Below are 17,457 nucleotides of genomic sequence, written 5' to 3'. Positions count from 1 at the left end.
CCATCCTTTTGAATTGGGTTATCGTTATGGGTTGGAAGGTGTATGATGTCTTCTGTCAAGGTGTTTTTGTCAGGGTTCACATGCATAGTAGCAATGCCGTGGTTTGTGGATGTTGTGTAATCAGAGAGTCTAGCAGAGCGTCGCCTATGCGGTTGTAGGTTTCTTGTCATATGAGTAGTTAGTCCGTGCTTTATTTGTATTGGTTTTCGCTCGATTTTCCGTTAATTAATTGGGTAATTCTTTTCTTCTTAATTAATTGATGAGGCAAAAAAATTACCTTCATTTAAAAAAAAAGATAGATGGGCAGCAAAGATCCTGCTTACCTTGTCGAACACTTTGTTGTTTTAAGCTCCCGAATGGATTGTTCCACATGGATCCGAGCGGGAGGGGATTTTACAGAGAGACGTTTACTTAACCGTTATTAATCACAGGCTGACGATCCCAATAGTAGCATCGGGTCACCGGCATTCCATCCGCTCCGCGTGAGATCGAGAGGGCAAACCCAACGGCACGCCAGTACTAGTGCTTCCGATGAGGCGTTGGCAGTGGCAGGTTTCTCCTGATGTACCACACGATCTTAAACGGACGTCCGTTTTGTTCTGTTTTTGTTTCTTTGGATAGGGATTTGGAGTCGTGTCCGGGCCTGTCCTAGGATGCGGTGGCCGTGCGCCCAGCGCGCTGCCGCATCCTTTTGCCCCATCCTGTCCGTTAGGGCCAAGAAATGCCCAAATTTGCATTAAAACTACTTTCGAACCCAAATTTTTGTTTGAAAAATTAAATAGTTTTACAACCCAATTGAAATTGTCTTTAATAAAATAGTTTTACAACCAAATCGAAATTGTCTTGACTGAACATAAAATGGACAAATACATCTATTGGTTGCCAATGTGATCCCACACGTACTCAACCAAGTCATTTTGAAGATTCACATGAGTGTGCCAATCACGCATCTCATGGTGGAATTGGGCAAACTGTTCAAATGTGGCCGGGTCTTGGTGCAGGGGCTCAATATTTTCACCTTAATAATCAAATCCTTGGTCGAAGATACTCTCATCACGCTCGTCCTCGACGATCATATTGTGCATGATCACACAAGCAGTCGTCACCTCCCAAAACTTCCCTTCATCCGATGACAGTGCAGGGTTTCGAACGATACCTCACCGGGATTGAAGCACACCAAAAGCACGGTCCACATCCTTTCTAACACTCTCTTGCATTTGGGCAAATCTCTTTCTCTTCTCCCCTTGGGGTTTCGAGATTGTCTTCACAAAAGTTGACCACTGAGGATATATACCATCTGCTAGATAGTATCCCTTGTTGTAATGGTGGCCATTGATCTCAAAGTTGACAGGTGGCGAGTGGCCTTCTGCAAGCCTCGCGAAGACTGGAGAACGCTGCAGCACGTTGATATCATTGTGAGAACCTGCCATGCCGAAGAAAGAATGCCATATCAAAAGATCTTGTGATGCCATCGCTTCTAATATGACAGTGCACCCGTTAACATGCCCCTTGTACTGACCCTGCCAAGCAAATGGACAGTTCTTCCACTCCCAGTGCATACAATCTATGCTGCCAAGCATACCTGGAAAGCCTCTAGCTGCGTTGGTCGCCAACAATCTCTCTGTATCAGCGGCAGTTGGCTGCCTCAAGTACTCTGGGCCAAAGACCTCGATCACAGTCTGGCAAAACTTGTACATTGACATCAGACATGTTGTCTCACTCATACGCACATACTCATCCACCATATCGCCTGGAATTCCATATGCAAGCATGCGGATGGCCGCGGTGCATTTCTGGTAGGAGGAGAATCCAAGCTTGCCAAGGGCATCCGTCTTGCACTCGAAGTATGGGTCATGAGCAACCACTCCCTCTCGGATACGATTGAACACATGCCTTGCCATACGAAACGGCGACGAAATTTATCCGGCCTGAAGAGCGGGGTGTTGGCAAAGTAATCTGCATAGAGCAGGGCGTGGCCTCTCTCCCTGTTGCGGTTCAGGTTGGGAGCACGGCCAGGGAGTGACCCCCTGTACCGAGGAAGCTGCCGTTGAATATGGTCGTGAACGACCAGTGCGGCCACCACAAGATTGTCATCATCCGACGACGAATCGTCCGATGAACAAAGGAAGTGATGGAAGAAAAACTCGTCTCCACTGTCCATACCTTTGTTGGCAAAAGGTCGAACACCTTGCGGTCGTGGTGGCGAAGAGGCTGCGATGATCACCTCGACGCAGTAGGGTGGTTGCCGGCCGGCTACATGCCGCTCTGGAGCTCTCGTCGGAATCTGCCTCGGCCGCCGTGGTACGTCGCCGGCAGTCGTGTCCCCTCTGCCACCGGCAAGGACGGTGACGGCCAAACCTCCTCCGATCGACGACCAAAACTACGGCGGAAGCGCGGGCGTGGTGGCGGCCATGTCGAGACGTGGTTTGGTATGGACGGCGGGGGGCTGCGCGGTGAGGAGGCGGACGTAGAATAGCAGCGGCGGGGCGGGGCAGGGAGAGAGGGTGAAGCGTTGGGAGCGGAGGGACTGCTAGTGTCCCCGACAGGCGGGCCACGGGGGGACAAGGGCATGTGTCGAGGCCGTCCGCGCGCGTCCGTTTCATCCCAAACCAAGCGCAAGTTTGGGCCGGGGATGAGTCGAAAGCGGACGGAATCCGAAGATTTGTCTGTTTGCGCTCGCGTGTGGGCCGTCTCGTTTGTTTTTTTTATCTTAAATGGACGAGGGTGAACAGGATAGGGTCGTGCGGTGGAGTTGGTCTTAGATGCCGAGGAAGAATCCTTCGGAAACGCCGTCCCGGCAGAAGATGAGTTTCTAGTACACCAGGCTGCCACATTTTTAAGCCGCTGGCCTGATAAACATGGCGACTGGCGAGCCTTTGAAACAAACCACATGCGGATGTCGTGTGTCATGGGGGTGGAGAATCTGAAATGCCATGCCCGCCGGCCACTGACACCTACAGGGGTTACCATCTGACATCGGGGGCTGCGGATCTTGCTTTCTTTGGTGCGATTCAAACACGCCGGCCGGCTGTCTATGGTGACTCCTAATCCATTGCCTCGCCGTCAGAAATCAAGAATTGTTTAGAAGTTGGATGTAGTTATGTACACCCACCCACACCCCCCCCCCCCACCCCCCCCCCCCCCCCCCCCCCCCCCCACACACACACACACAGAGAGATAAATCAGCGATGTTTTTCCCTTTTGAGAATTGCTGGCTGACGACATCTTATGAGGATGCTCCAGGGATAGTGGATAGAAAACGTTTTGTATGGATGTACTGGTCTATGGAACCTGTAATGATGTCGAGGTTTTTGCATGGGAGTGGTGGCCTTCGGCCCATGGGAATTTGAATTTTGTGAAACTGAGGGAAGCCCCTTTTAAGTCGAAAAATGAAAATCAGCTGTGCCAATTCTTTAGGAGCTGTAGACAGTTGGTACCTCCGTGTCAAAAATGCTCTTATATTATGAGACGGAGAGAGTATTATATACGGACAAAACCGCGACGATAATGAGTACAAGATCGACCATCTTTGATGTGCTGGACCTACATCTCAGCAATGTTGATGCTCGTCTAAAAATAATAATAAATACGGTTCAAACATATTTTGCATCCAATTCTCCTTGTGTGTGAGCAAAGGTCTCGCTGAAAATTAACGTAACTAAAAGTTTTAATATAGAAAGAAAAAAAGTTAGTTTTTCTTTCTATATAAAACCTGTGATCTAGTTTTAATCCGCACTAATTTCCTGGCCAGCATAGGAGGATTTTAATCTCCAAACATGGAAATATGTATGTAAAAAATAGAATAAATCATTATTTTTGTGTATCAATACAAAATAATAAGTAGAACTAATAAAGGTGACTACTAGCGGAAATACGTGATCCGTTACATTTTTCTTTGGTAGCTGCGGCCGTGGTGCCGGGGGCAGCTGACAGTTGGCGTTAAACTCATGAGATTCTTTGGTTTTGATTGTAATTTTTCTTCTTGGCTATTGGTCCTTTATGCAAAGAATAGGGTATTGTTGCTTTTTTTTAGCCTTGTCAGGTTGATGTGTATGTGGCTTGCACCTTGATCTTTATTACATGAACTAGACAAGTAGTACTACTATGCAAAAATAAGTAGCAGAATACTAAAATCTAGTTCTAGCCCAACATATTGACTCAACTTTTAGTTGACATTTTTTTCGGCTATGGTTTCCTGTTTCCTGAATCAGAGGAAACAAAAACAAATTTTGGGGCCACTAAGTTTAGCTCTTCGCCTTGAGTTATAATGAGAGCGCAATGGACAATATTAAGACTTGAAGAAGTAAACCTTACTTTATCAATTTAAAGCTAGTGTTACTTTGCTAAAAGTAGGTTGTCTTTCAATCAACTTTGCAGTTACTTTCTATCACTAACCTTACCGCTTCTTGATTAGACTAGTAATCATACACGTTCAACACACGTATCTACTAATACATACCATAGATAAGTTAAAGCAACATTATATTAATGATACATGTCAAACAAGCATCAGTATATTGTAACTCCTAGAATCTGTGGATCTGAACTTACAAAAGTTGATACAATATATAATGCATTTAAACCACATTTCTACACGACAGGCCAGTGTGCAGTACAAGATTTGAATGCAAGATGTCAGAGAAAGGCATTCGAGATTGAAGTTTCCTACCAATGTAATGACTGTAACATGATAACACTATTAGTATTTAGCTGAATCATCAAATTACAGATATTTTGTAATTGTTTTTGGCGTTGTCATCATTCACATTGTCATCATTTCGACCAACAGTTCAAATTGACAATGACCTTCACCGCCTCGGGGCCTGTCACAAGGGAATACACGATGCACGTTGCAGGACTCTACATATGTCTTCATAGCGTCTCCAGAGCATTCGCGTGTGACCATGTTGTCAGTCGTAGTTCCTGTTATGCGGTAGGTAGTCCCGGCTATAACGCAACCTACCCTGGATGGATGGGTGCACAAGTCGCTGCAAGCGTGATCAGGATGGCTCACATTCCAAATACAGGAGATACTTCAATCTGCAACAATTAGTTTCACCCACCAATCAGGCGATAACTGGTGTAAAGAACACATCCATAAGCATATACATTACTGAATAAATACAACAAAAGAGGAAAAACAGTCATGTACGAAACCTTAGAAATTTTTTCAACATCAGAATATTTTGATACTGATAAGTGACCTTCCTTTGACGTAGGCTCCGTGTGACTATTCCTAATTCAGCAGGACACTTCCTTTTAAAGAACTTGAATGAAGCAAAGATACAAATATATGTTATGCAGCAATACCAAATTAAGCATGGCGCTTCCTTTTGCGAGGTCTGTCTTAGAAGAAAATATGCATTTTTTATTATATATTTTGCAGTGGGTAGTTCATTATTTTTTTAAGTGATAAATATTTAATGATTATAGCTAGAGCACACAAAAAAGGCTAAAAACAAGCCACCAACAAAAAAAGCTAAAAACAAATGCAAAAAAAGGTAAATGAATTATATACTAAATCCATATGCAAGATAAAATGCCAAATGTACGTAAATTATACACCAAGAAATAAGAACAGAGGGAAAATAATAAAAAGGTGGAACGAGGAAATAAAAGGAAAGCACACACGGTGAAGACTTGCAGAGTAAGAAGAAGGAAAAGAAACTCTCCAAGAAAAGGAAATAACAGAGAATACAAGACTGTATATATTGGGATTCCGGCCCAGACAGCCCATGCTGGTTGTCGTGAGCTTGGTAAGCACGAAAGGCCGCATCTGAAAAAACAAGAGAAAGCTCGGAAGGCTCTCTCCTCCTCCCCCCAAACCCCAGCCATGGCCGACGCCGCCGACCCCGCCGCCGACCAAAACCCTAAGGACGCCGGGAGCCGCGTCCCCGAGCCCTGGGCTGGCGCCGATGGAGAATTCGCCGAGGAGGAGTACGAGTACGAGGACGAGGAGGAGCTGGACGAGCCGGCGGCCGCGGCCCTCCAGCGGGAGAAGGTGCAGTCCGTGTTCCGGCGGCTCTCCACGGACCCCGTGGGGATCCGCGTCCACGACGTCATCATCAGGGGCAACGCCAAGACGCGGGACGAGCTCATCGAGGCGGAGGTGGCCGACCTCCTCCGCTCCGCCACCACCGTGCAGGACCTGCTGAGCGCCGCCGCCGACGCCAGCGCGCGGCTCCGCGGGCTCGACGTGTTCGAGGCCGTCAACATCACGCTCGATTCCGGCCCGCCCGAGCTGCCCGGCACCACCAACGTCGTCATCGAGGTCGTCGAGCCCGCCATCCCCCTCAGCGGCAACGCCGGCGTCTACTCCAAGCCCGAGGTGCGCTCCCCACTTGGTTCGATTTGTTGGTGACTCCGCTGGATGATCACATTGTTTGTAGCTAGAGACCTGGAGCAACACTTGTTTGTACCATTGGGCTTGGATTGAGATCTAGATTCATAGTTAACCCATTGTTAGAATAGTTGGTCATCTTTCCTAATGTTTTCTTATGATTAGATTGGTATTATGATTCACTAATCATCATGAGTTCCTGCTAGTTGGACGCCCATCAGTAGTGGAGATTGTATCCCTGCAACTGTAAGCCTGTAATTAAAACAGTAGCAAGTAAATTGCTAAGCACAAGCAGCACCTACTGTATTAACTTTACAATCAGTATGTAGCCACCTTAAGTAGACCAGATATTTACACGAGGCTTCTAGACTTACTGTAATCTCCAAATTAACTTAGGATGCTTCGGTTTTAATCAATACTATCTGTAAGTAAAATTTTCTTGTAAATACATGGTAGACTTTAGGTTTGCATAAGTGAAGCAATGGAACACATAGAGTTCTTTTAGTAAGAAGGAAAATCTGGAACACTTAGATTGTCCTTGGACGTCATCTTAGCTGATAATCGATCTCAACTCATTAGAGCTAAACTGTACTATTCGATTGTTGGACAATGAAAACTTGAAGAAGCAAAAGGTATGCAATTTTTTATATCAGCTAGTAAATTATCTATATTATAACATGGAAAATCTCAAGCTTGAGAATAATATATACTTTAATGTTTGGGTAAATAAATGGACCCCTGATGGACGCACAATAATGTTGACTGACAAAAATTAAGCTTTCTACATCCTACATACTATAGTACTATATTACACATCACTCTTTCTTGGACTGAATTTTGTGGCCCTCCACAACCTAGGTAACAGCAGGAATAGACAATGGGGATATGGTGTAGGTCTTGGGTGCTCGTGAGCTCACCTACTTTTTTATTCTCCAAGCAAAGCCTGAGAGAGAATGTACAATTGTACATGTTCATATTTATATTTGACCTTAAAATCATCCTAATTAGTATACTGAACATGTTTATGAAAAACTGATTTAGTCATTCATGTTATCAGTTACATTTTGTTCCTCCCAGCTGGTAGCTTGTATGTTGATGTTATCCATCAAATTCTTCAATCTATGAATGCGAGTCAATCTTGATCAACTGATATACAGTGAGTATGTTTGGCTGCCCATAAGAAAATTGACCTGGCAACTGATAACTAATTTTATAGTTTAAGACTTAATCCATGACACTATCTGGTCCTAATAGTGTGATACATAAACAAAAAAAAAAGATATTTATTTGTCTGATTAAGAGGGCAACTTTGCGAGTCAAGCTATGAGTTCAGTTATCGGTGTTCAACATGCAACTTTCACAACTATAGATTGCCTTGTTTGTTTGATCTTCAGCACATTCTACCGATGTTTTCAAGTTTCAACTAGCTCAAAAAATAATACTAATGTTTCAACGTTTTAACAGTTACTTTTTCAGTACGGAACAAAAAGCTGCATTTACTAAGGTTCGGTGTAGGTTTCATTGTGCTCTAATCAAAACATAGTTTGGGTGTATGTGTTTTGTTAAACATAAGTGAACGCATTGTCATGTGTTTTGTTAAAATAATTGTTCTGTTGAGAAGTAGTCTCTCCGTAAAGAAGTATAAGAGCGTTTATAGATCACTAAAGTAGTGATCTAAACACTCTTATATTTCTTTACAAAGGGAAGTACTTTGGTACATTACCTTTACCCTATACTGAATACAAATACTTTAGTATAAATATAACTTTATAGGTCATGATGTTACCGAACCTATATTGCCGGCATCATAAGGGCAGGAAAAAAACACTGTTGTTTTTATTGCATGGCAATCTCCACTACTATTTCATAGGTTATCACATCTGATGCGTGAGTGTGTTGCTTTTGTAGGCAAAAGCATGGTCAGTGGAAGGGGCTGTTAAGTGGAAGAACTTGGCTGGCTATGCAGACATCTGGGATGCTTCAGTTGCATATGGTTTCGACCAAACAACAGAGGTTGGCGTAGGAGTCTCGCTGCCAAGATTTAAATCAATACCAACACCCTTGATGGCTCGGGCTTCATTGTTATCACAAGATTGGATGAAGTTCTCATCATACAAGGAGCGTATACTTGGTCTTTCATTGGGTTTGCTTTCAACCAGGCACCACGATTTATCTTACAACCTTACATGGCGTACCTTGACTGATCCGTCACGCCTCGCGTCAACGTCCATAAGAAGGCAGTTAGGGCATAACCTTCTATCTGCATTGAAATACACATACAAGATTGATGAAAGGGATTCACATATCAGGCCAACAAAAGGATATGCATTTCTCTCATCCTCTCAAGTTGGTGGTCTTTGGGATAACAAAGGATTGAAATTTTTTCGCCAGGTCTGTTTTCAGCTTTTTCTGTCCCCCTTTTCACGATTTGTTTAGCACCAATCTACTCCCTCCGTTCCCAAATACTTGTCTTTCTAGGCATTTCAAATGGACACAACATATGGATGTATGTAGACATATTTTAGAGTGTAGATTCGTTCATTTTGTTTCGTATGTAGTCACTTGTTGAAATCTCTAGAAAGACAAATATTTGGGAACGGAGGGAGTATTTATTATTTCTCTTTTCCTTTTTATGGTTCCTCACAATAATGGAGAAGTATACTTGTCACATCCATTCTCATTATTATTATCTTACAATATGGTGCTTTTGACTTTGCTTCAGGAATTTGATGTTCGTGCTGCCGTGCCTTTTGGATTCTGGAACGCTGCTCTCAATGTTGGTGTAGGAGCGGGTGTTGTTTTACCGCTGGCAAGAGGATTTATGAATTCGTCTACACCTGTGACTGATAGATTTAACCTGGGAGGTCACAATTCTCCAGTTTGCAGCCTGGGTGGAATATCATCCTTGCTCGGTTTCAGAACAAGAGGGGTTGGCCCGACAGAACCACGGAGGCTTGTCCCCGGCGAGTCGGAAGATGGTTCTCCTGCTGTTCCAGGGAGGGATTACTTGGGTGGCGATCTTGCTGTTTCCGCCTTTGCTGACCTCTCCTTTGATCTGCCTCTGAAGGTGCTTAGAGACGCTGGAATACATGGTCATGCGTTTCTCACTGCTGGGAATCTTGCGAAACTGTCGGAGGGCCAGTACAAGAACTTCTCGCTTGATGAATTCCGTCGTTCGTTTAGGAGCACTGCTGGGGTCGGCATTATTTTGCCAACTAAACTGTTCCGGGTCGAGGTATGTTTCAATTTCCTTTGTACCAGATTACAGATCATGTGTTGTGCCTGCCTCCTGACTAACAAACTTGTTTTACTGCATCTGTTCAGGTGAACTACTGCTACATTCTGAAGCAGTCTCAGCACGACAGCGGGAAGACGGGAATCCAGTTCAGCTTCTCCTCGCCCTAGTAGAGACCTGCCGCCAAGTGTTTTGCCTCGTCGGCCCCCTTCTGCTCTTTTCTTTCTCGACGAGTACCTGCTGGACAAGCGCATTTGTGTTTTCAGCCTTGTTTTGGGCACCGAGGAGCCTGGAATATCTCACGTGCTGTTCGGCGTTTTTGCACATCTTCCGGAAGGGTTCAGTTCGCTTCCCTTTTAACACTAGTGATTGTCGTGGACATGCCTGTGTAACTGAAATACCGATGCTGCGATGGTGGATAGAACAATAATTTAGGCGGACGAGAAATATTGGCGCTACTGTGACTCTGTATCACCCACTTATCTTGTGATTTGCGAGCCTATTTGGCAAGCGTTTGTGTGTGCTGCTTGGATCAAATACTGCCCGTTTCAAACGCAGAAAATACATCTAAGGGTACCCTGGCATGGACAGCCCGGCCTGAAAAACCTGGGCGGGGCTGGGCCTGACATTCGGGCCAGGCTTGGGCCTTGTTTTGCAGCCTGGAAGATAGTTTGGGCCAGGCTTGGGCTTCTCTTTTTTTGTATTTTTGGCTGGGCTTTTGGGCTTTAGGTTGAGCTCAGGCTTGAAAACAGTGAGTATTTCGGACTTTGGGCTGGGTCAGGCTTGAGAAATGAAGGTCGGGCTTTTACAAGCTCCGCCCGGCCCGACGTTTACCCTGGTTTAGGTGAACCTGCCGAACTGGGAAACGAGGGCAGCGAACTATTTGCTGCTAGAAAACTGCATAATTTGTTGCTCTAGAGCTCTGAAGACTAAAGGGCTGTTTGGTTTGTGACTAACTTTGCCAAAGATTGCCACACCTAAGGTTAGGCAAGTTTGACCAACTTAGGTGAGTGTTTGGTTCAAGCCACACTTGGACCCCACATGGCATACACATAAAAAGGATGGCAAGATTTCCTTAGGCTTGCCAACTTGTGCCTCTCATTTTGATGAATTAACCTTAGTCAAGTTTGGCAAAAACGCGTGGCAAAGTGTGGCAATGCTAGTCCTAAAACCAAACAACCCCTAATTGTCTATAATAGGTCATCTCTTAGCCTTATCTTTAATAACTAGCTATTTCTAAAAATATGATGAGACATATTGTGCTAAGAGATTATCTTTTGTCTTAAGAGAGACAAACCTTTTTTTTATGAGTTCTCTCTTCTTCACCTTATCATTTATTCTACATGGCACTTCTAAGATAGCACCATTGTACGTGCCCTTATTGAATATAAGGTTAAAAGATGACCCATTATAGACATGTTTTTTATCATCTCTAAATTACATGCATGACTTAAGATAAAACTATCTCATCAATCATTGTACATGCCTTTATAGGTTAGAGCATCTCCACTAGGCCCCCAAACCTTCCCAGGCCTTTTTCATCGCCGGCGCGCGTTTTCCCGCGGTCATGCCCTCAAAAGCTCAAAAAGCGCCGGATTTTGCTGAAAATACGCCCGACGGTCCCAACCCAAACCCAGAAAGCTGGGGTGCAGCTGGGGGCGCCGACGCTCTTTTTCGCATGCATCGGCCCACTTGCCAGCCCCTCTCTCTTCCCTCTCTCCTCTCCTTTCTCTCTTTTCTTTCTCCTCTCTCTCCTTTCTCATCGCGGGGCCGGAGCGGAGCATGGCCGGGGTGGGGCTCGCGCGCGCGGCCGGAGTGGGCCATCTCTGCCAGCGCACTCCACGGCGCCCTCGCCGGACGTATAGGCAGCAGCTGGGTCAGGGGCGAGCTCCAGCCCCATGGCATGGCCGAGGACGAGGACGACGCGGCGGACATGGCGGCTGTAGGGCCCGCTGCTCGGTGGCGTCGGCGTGTCACCGGACGTGAGCTCCCCGCTGGGCATCGCCGTGGCGCTGCTCGCCCTGGCCGGCGTCCTGCTGCTGCTCCTGGGCCCCGGCGCGAAGAGTCCGGCGCGGCCGCGGTGGCCACGGATGACGGGCGGTGCTCGGAGGTGGGCGCTGCGGGCGGGCGGGCACGCAGTGGACGCGGCCTGCTCCCCGCGTGCTGGCCGGGCTGTCCGCCGCGTGCATGCGTGCGTTGCCCGCGGTGTGCTAGCTGCGACCTCGCGGGCGTGTTGGCCGGGCTCCGCAGCCACACAGGCGTGCACAAGCTTGCCCGCTGGCCGCAGCCGTCGCGTGCTGGCCGGGCTAGCCACCGCTGCCGCGTGCTTGCGTGCGTTGGCCGCGGTGCCTGCGTAGTCACGCGCTGGCCGCCGCGTCGTCGGGCTTGCATGCTGGGAGGCTCAACGAGTGGATATTTTCTCAACCCCAGGCAAAAAAAATTGCCGGCAACCCCCCAAGGGGCGAAAAAAGTGTCTCCTGAGGGGCTTAACGGCTGGAGATGCTCTTACTGCTTTAGTAGGCTAGAGTGTCGTGCGTCGGGTTGTAGGTAGACTAGGTAAGCTTTTTCTCTTCTCTTATTTTTATTTTTCTTTTTTGTTTCATTTTTTCCTTTTTATTCTATCTAAATTTAATTTAAAAACGAAATTCAATCCAAATCTTTCCACAGCAGTCCATCTAGTAATACGTAGGGCTTAGCCAAAGTGATCTCTTTTGCCGGACGAAAAATTAGATTTATCCGCTTTGAGCCCAAGATTGGGTTTCCACGTGGGCCCCACGGCTCAGCCAATTCTATACTCCAAGAGGAATTTGACATTGCCTTGACCTTCTAATTCACGTTTAGCATTCCGTTTTTGCGAGTTAGACAGATCCCTGGCCATGACTCGCTGCGTGCACGGTTATTCATCCGTGCGTTGTACGTCAGGGTCGAGACGTACGGTAGCTGGTCAATTGTGCATACACTCATCACCCATACGTGGCGGCCAACACAATCTTGGCCGTCCAGCTGGGGCAGGACGCTGACCGTCGTGCATTCATGCTTCGGCGAGCCCACCGCCCGCCCGCCGCAGACGGTTCGTGCTGCTCGGATCAGGAGGAGGAGAGGAGAGGAGAGCCGCGCGGCGCGTGGGTGAGGGCGGCGGCTCCACCCACCCACCCCCACCCGGACGTGAGAGCGGAGCAGGTGCGCTGTGGTGACATGTGGGCGCAGCAAAGAGATTACGTGCGTGCCGGGAATACACGCACGGATGGAGGCATGGAGCGCGCGCGCAGGCGGTGCCCCTGGATGCGTCGTCGGCGTGCCAGATCGGAGATCTGACTCGGTTTCGTCCGTGCCGCTTCCATCGCTTGCTCTCTCGGTCTGGTGTGCTCCGGAGGCGAGATTCCGCTCGCGTCCTCCCGTGCCAAGGGGGAGGCCAGGCCCGGAGTAGCGGCCAGATCTTTTGCTCCCTCTGTTTTTCCTTTGCTGATGGCGATTGCCAGATATTTTGTTCTGGCCGCGGCCCGGCGGAATTTGTGAAGGCTGCGTGCAGGAATGGTGAAGGCTGCGCGCTGATGGACGTCCCAACCGAAACGCCACTGGGATTGGGATTTGGACCTCGTCAGGGAATGTGATCCACAAAATCATATTCCGTCCACCGTATTCTCCATGCTGGAAGTGCCTTATGGAGGTGTGCAGCCATTGTTGGAGTACACAGAAAACAGATGCCACTCTCTCGAGCAGCACGTAAGATTCAACGGAGGAACCAAGGATGCACAGCACAGGGCACGCCGCAGGCCGCATTGCCTCTGACGACGCTGCTATTCAACGTGGGCAAATCAGACGGCACTGCAGCCTCAGCAGTGAGTTTGTTGACGCTGCCTGTGCCCGCCCGCGTGCCCTCGCCGGTGCCGTCCACGGCGATCCACTGGCGAGGCAAGATCCGGATTCCAAGCGGGCGCAGCAGAAAAGCCTGCGACGGGGCGGCAGGGCCGGGGACGATCTGCCTGGCCGGCAGGTGGGACGGTTGGTGGCCGTGTCATGTCACCCCGCATGTGAAAGGACAGGAGCAAGATAAGGAAGGATCATGCATACATACGATCTCACTCAAACGAGGGGTGTGTAACAGTGCAGCTGCAATGCTGCTAGATACGGAGAGCAGCCGGCTGCGACAGCAGACATCTGTAGACTGCACTGCCATAATGTCAACAAGCACGGGGTCATATATTGTGGGGTCTTGACAAGTGATGGAATCAGTTCTACTCCCTCTGTTCATTTTTGTAAGGCTTTGTAGATGTTTTAGACACCATGCAAAACAGCTCAATTTCACTTGTCTAAAACGACTTATAAAAGTGAACGGAGGGAGTACTAAACTAACCTAGTGGTGGATGTTTTAGGTCACCTGTGGATATGATAACTGTGACTGCTGAACGGGACAGAATGCCCAACTCCATCATGAGGGCACCAGCCCTGAATCACAAGCACAACAATAAGTAGCAAGTCACAGGTAATGTTATCATTCCAGTGCTAGTGTCCACCCTTGCTCCAAAACAGAAATGGCATTGCACAACAGATGAACGACTATGGGAATGCAAATGGTATCAAATGAGAGCATGCCTAAGCCTACTTTCCTGTATAGTTAAAACTGGTCGCTAAATTTGGAGGACAACCAAGACGGGTCGACAGAGCGTAACCAGCTCAAAAAAGGGCAATGAATCACACAAACATCGATCGTAAATCCATTACCACATCCCCCAATATACGATCCTGAACATAGATAGTAGTGTTTGAGTCATGATATGTGATTATCTATCATAAAAGGAAATGCTTTCCTTCTTTATTGCGACTTGACACATCGGAAACGTCAACCAATGTATTTCACGATCCACATCGGAAACATCAACCAAGAACAAAGATGAGATTATCATAAAAGGAAAGGGAATGCTTTTCTTCTTTATTGCGACTTAACATACCTCTTTGCCCAGTAGCAAGAACAACAGCAGGGCAGCTGCAAAAGAGTAGAACGACAACAGAGTTCGTTACTTGGCATTCATCCAGTAAACCGACAACAGAGACCCTTACTTGGCATTCAACCAGTAAAGTGACAACATTGTTCAGTACTTCGCGTTCATTCACTCCAATGGACTAAATATCAGCTCAGTTTTACATTTTCACTTCAGCCATCTACAACCGAGACTCAAGTGACAGTTCATTATTTATGACACTAAAAGTTGATCCCATATAGTACACATCTGCTTTACGATCAAGGAAAATTCATCTGGTGACAATCTCTCAGGTTTCCTTGGTATGCATGTCTAAAGTAATAGCATAAATTAAACATGGGAGGAACTAAACAAACAAACAACTAAACAGCACCCTATTAACCAAGCAGAAGAGGAAGACTTTGATCACACTCAGCATATAGTGCCCAAAGAGATAAAATGGGCTCATTGAGAAGAGCGAACCATAAAAACTGGAGCAACATTGAAGCCTCTGCAATACTCGGTTCGGCCTTCTTAGCTTTAGTTCAGCCGCCTTCTCTTGTTCCGGTGTGTTTCGCCACCATCCACATCCAACGAACCTAAGGCGTCGCTTCTTCCCCTCCTCCTCAGGGTTCTTGAGGACCCTGCATTGCTAGGTTCTCCTACGCTTTCAGTAAAAGCAGCATCCTCCTGAATCACAGCCATTGTGCTTGAATTAGAAGTTTGATCTGCAGACGGTGCTGCAGCAGCATGAATTCCATCAACTGGCGGCTCATGATTTGGTAAATTTGACGAAGTTGATGCTCGGAGGCTTGGCCTGGATATTCTTCTAAGATCGCTCACTGCAGTTGCCAACCTTTCCGTATTTGCAAGGCCAACAAGGGTAAGGCGTTGCAATAAATCAATTCCTTCCGAGGAAAGTGGACTTGAACTACGCCTAGGAGGATCCGGCGTGCTGCTTCCTGGCATCCCGCCGTCTGGAGTAGATGAAGAAACAAATGCAGGATTTTCTGCTTCCCTTTGCAACCTCCTTGCTCTCATCCTAGTAGTAATTCGGCTTAAACGGCCAGTCTGATGAGCATGATCTATCATCTCCTGGACAGATGATTCTGGAGGCCCTTCAAACCTACTCGCGCTAGTCATAATCTGCTGATCAAGAATGCGTCTCCAAGAAGATAATATCCCATGTGCCTCGCCAAGCCTACGAGAAATTGGGCGCAAATGATGGAACTGTTGTCGAAAACTCTCAAGCCGGTTCCCATGTGGCCTGGCGGGAATGTTAGGACTGGACACGTTGCCATCGTCTGCGACTTTCTTCTCCACATCGGAAGTTGAATTCCCTCTCCCATAGATAGGAGTGATGTTTCCTTCAGTGACCTCACCTTTGCAGACAGGGCATTCCTTGTGGGTGGAATGAATATGCAGCCACTGGTACAAACAAGGCCAGCAGAAGAGATGGCCGCAAGAAGTGACCACCGGCTCGTCGGCCATCTCAAAGCAGATGTTGCACTCAAACATGGCAGTGCTCTTGCCACGGTCCGCCGGCTCATCCTCGGCACCCACCATGGCACCATTGTCAACCACCTTATTCTCCTCGACGGCATCCTGCACGGGCTGCTGTTGCGGCGGTTCCAGTGCAGCCTCGTTGTCCGGGCTAGGGGCCTCGGAGCTGAGAGGAGGAAGGTCTGAGCGGAAGCGCCTGGGACGGAGGCAGCGCAGCTGGCGGCCATTCATGGAGATGGCGCGGCGGTAGCGCTCGGAACGCTCCGGGCGGAAGGTGGAGGAGGCCGTGGAGGAGGAGGGGCGGTCGACCCAGCCGAGCAGCTCGCTGGGCCGCGGCGGTGGTGGGGGTGGCGGGGGCGGGTGCGAGAAGCCGAACTCTTGGGCGAGCTCGGTTATGGGAACCTCCTCGGCCTGGAGGTAGGGCGCGCGCAGCACGGAGGCGGAGATGTGGTATGGCTCGGGCGGCGGGCGCATCAGGTCGGCGCGGGTGGGGGAGTAGGGCGGGTGGAGCGGGTCCGGGTCCCGGTCCCGGTCCCGGTCGGGCGGCGGGGCGTCCGCGGAGGCGGCGGAGGAGGAAGGCGAGGAGGAGAGCATGGAATTGCCGAGGGCGAGGTCGGAGCCGAGATCGGGGCGGCGCGGGCGCGGGGCGCGGGGGAGGCCGAGGTAGAGGTTCAGATCCATCCTTCTGCGGCTCCGGGCGGCATCATCGGCGTCCATCCACGCCTTCCCCGCCTAGCTGCGCCCTCCCGCGCCGTCTCCGCCGTCGCGGTCACCCCGGCGCGGCGCAAACGCAACCACCCACCTCACCACCATCGCGCGTCGCCGCGCGGGGCAAACGCGAAGCACATGTGCGGGCGGGCGGGCGGGAACGGAGGGCGGGGGACGGCGGCCGGCGCGCGGGCTGGCGAGGAAATTGGGCGGAGGTAGGTGGTGGTTGCGGCGGCGGCGGCGGCGGCGAGGGGTGGGGAATTACGGGAGGGGGGGAAGGGATGGGGGTGGGGAGGGGAGGAGAAATGGAGGAACGGGGAGAGGCACGAGGTGCGCGAGGTTTTTGTTGGTGCCGGAAAAACAGAGCGCCACGTCAGCGCGCACCCCCACCGCCAGAAAGGGGGGGAGGCTGTCCCGGCGAGGCGAATCTACCCGCCCGCCCTTGTGCGTGTCTAGCTGCGCTTTGCGGCCGTGTGTGTAAAGATCGTCTCCGTCGTGGGCGAGCGGTGTGTGGCCACCGGGCCGTCGGGCAGGCCGTTTCTTTTACACTTGGACCTCACTTAATTAGAACTGCTGTACATTTGAGGCCTCGTTATGTCGAAGCTCAATTCACACAGAGATTTTTTTTTGCGTGGTGAAAGAAAGTTTTATTCCGTAATGATAGGGTTACAATCTCAAGACAATAAGTCCTCACAACACGGAGGGATCGAGTT

The 17,457-nt window shown here is 48.9% G+C and overlaps 3 protein-coding genes across 3 annotated transcripts; 1 reads left to right on the top strand and 2 right to left on the bottom strand.

Annotated features, from left to right (window-relative positions):
- Positions 1-1,157: 1,157 nt before the first annotated feature.
- Positions 1,158-1,901, bottom strand: LOC147991881 (uncharacterized). The gene has a single exon (XM_087538853.1). The coding sequence runs from the start codon at positions 1,899-1,901 to the stop codon at positions 1,158-1,160; it is 744 nt and encodes a 247-aa protein (XP_087394979.1).
- Positions 1,902-5,733: 3,832 nt separating this feature from the next.
- LOC125521616 (uncharacterized) lies at positions 5,734-10,033 on the top strand. The gene is made up of 4 exons (XM_048686678.2): positions 5,734-6,328; positions 8,249-8,731; positions 9,063-9,575; positions 9,665-10,033. Exons 1-4 carry the CDS (start codon positions 5,834-5,836, stop codon positions 9,743-9,745), a joined length of 1,572 nt encoding a protein of 523 aa, XP_048542635.2. The 5' UTR covers positions 5,734-5,833; the 3' UTR covers positions 9,746-10,033.
- A 4,615-nt stretch (positions 10,034-14,648) lies between these two features.
- On the bottom strand, positions 14,649-17,029 carry LOC125521625 (uncharacterized). Its single transcript, XM_048686690.2, has one exon. It carries the CDS (start codon positions 16,751-16,753, stop codon positions 15,074-15,076), a length of 1,680 nt encoding a protein of 559 aa, XP_048542647.2. The 5' UTR covers positions 16,754-17,029; the 3' UTR covers positions 14,649-15,073.
- Positions 17,030-17,457: the final 428 nt, after the last annotated feature.

Source organism: Triticum urartu, chromosome 1A (assembly GCF_056163025.1).
Source record: "Triticum urartu cultivar PI428250 chromosome 1A, HENAU_Tu73, whole genome shotgun sequence".
NCBI classification, from domain to species: domain Eukaryota; kingdom Viridiplantae; phylum Streptophyta; class Magnoliopsida; order Poales; family Poaceae; genus Triticum; species Triticum urartu.
Note: the sequence above shows the minus strand (reverse complement) of the source record. Positions and strands in the feature narration are given on the sequence as shown.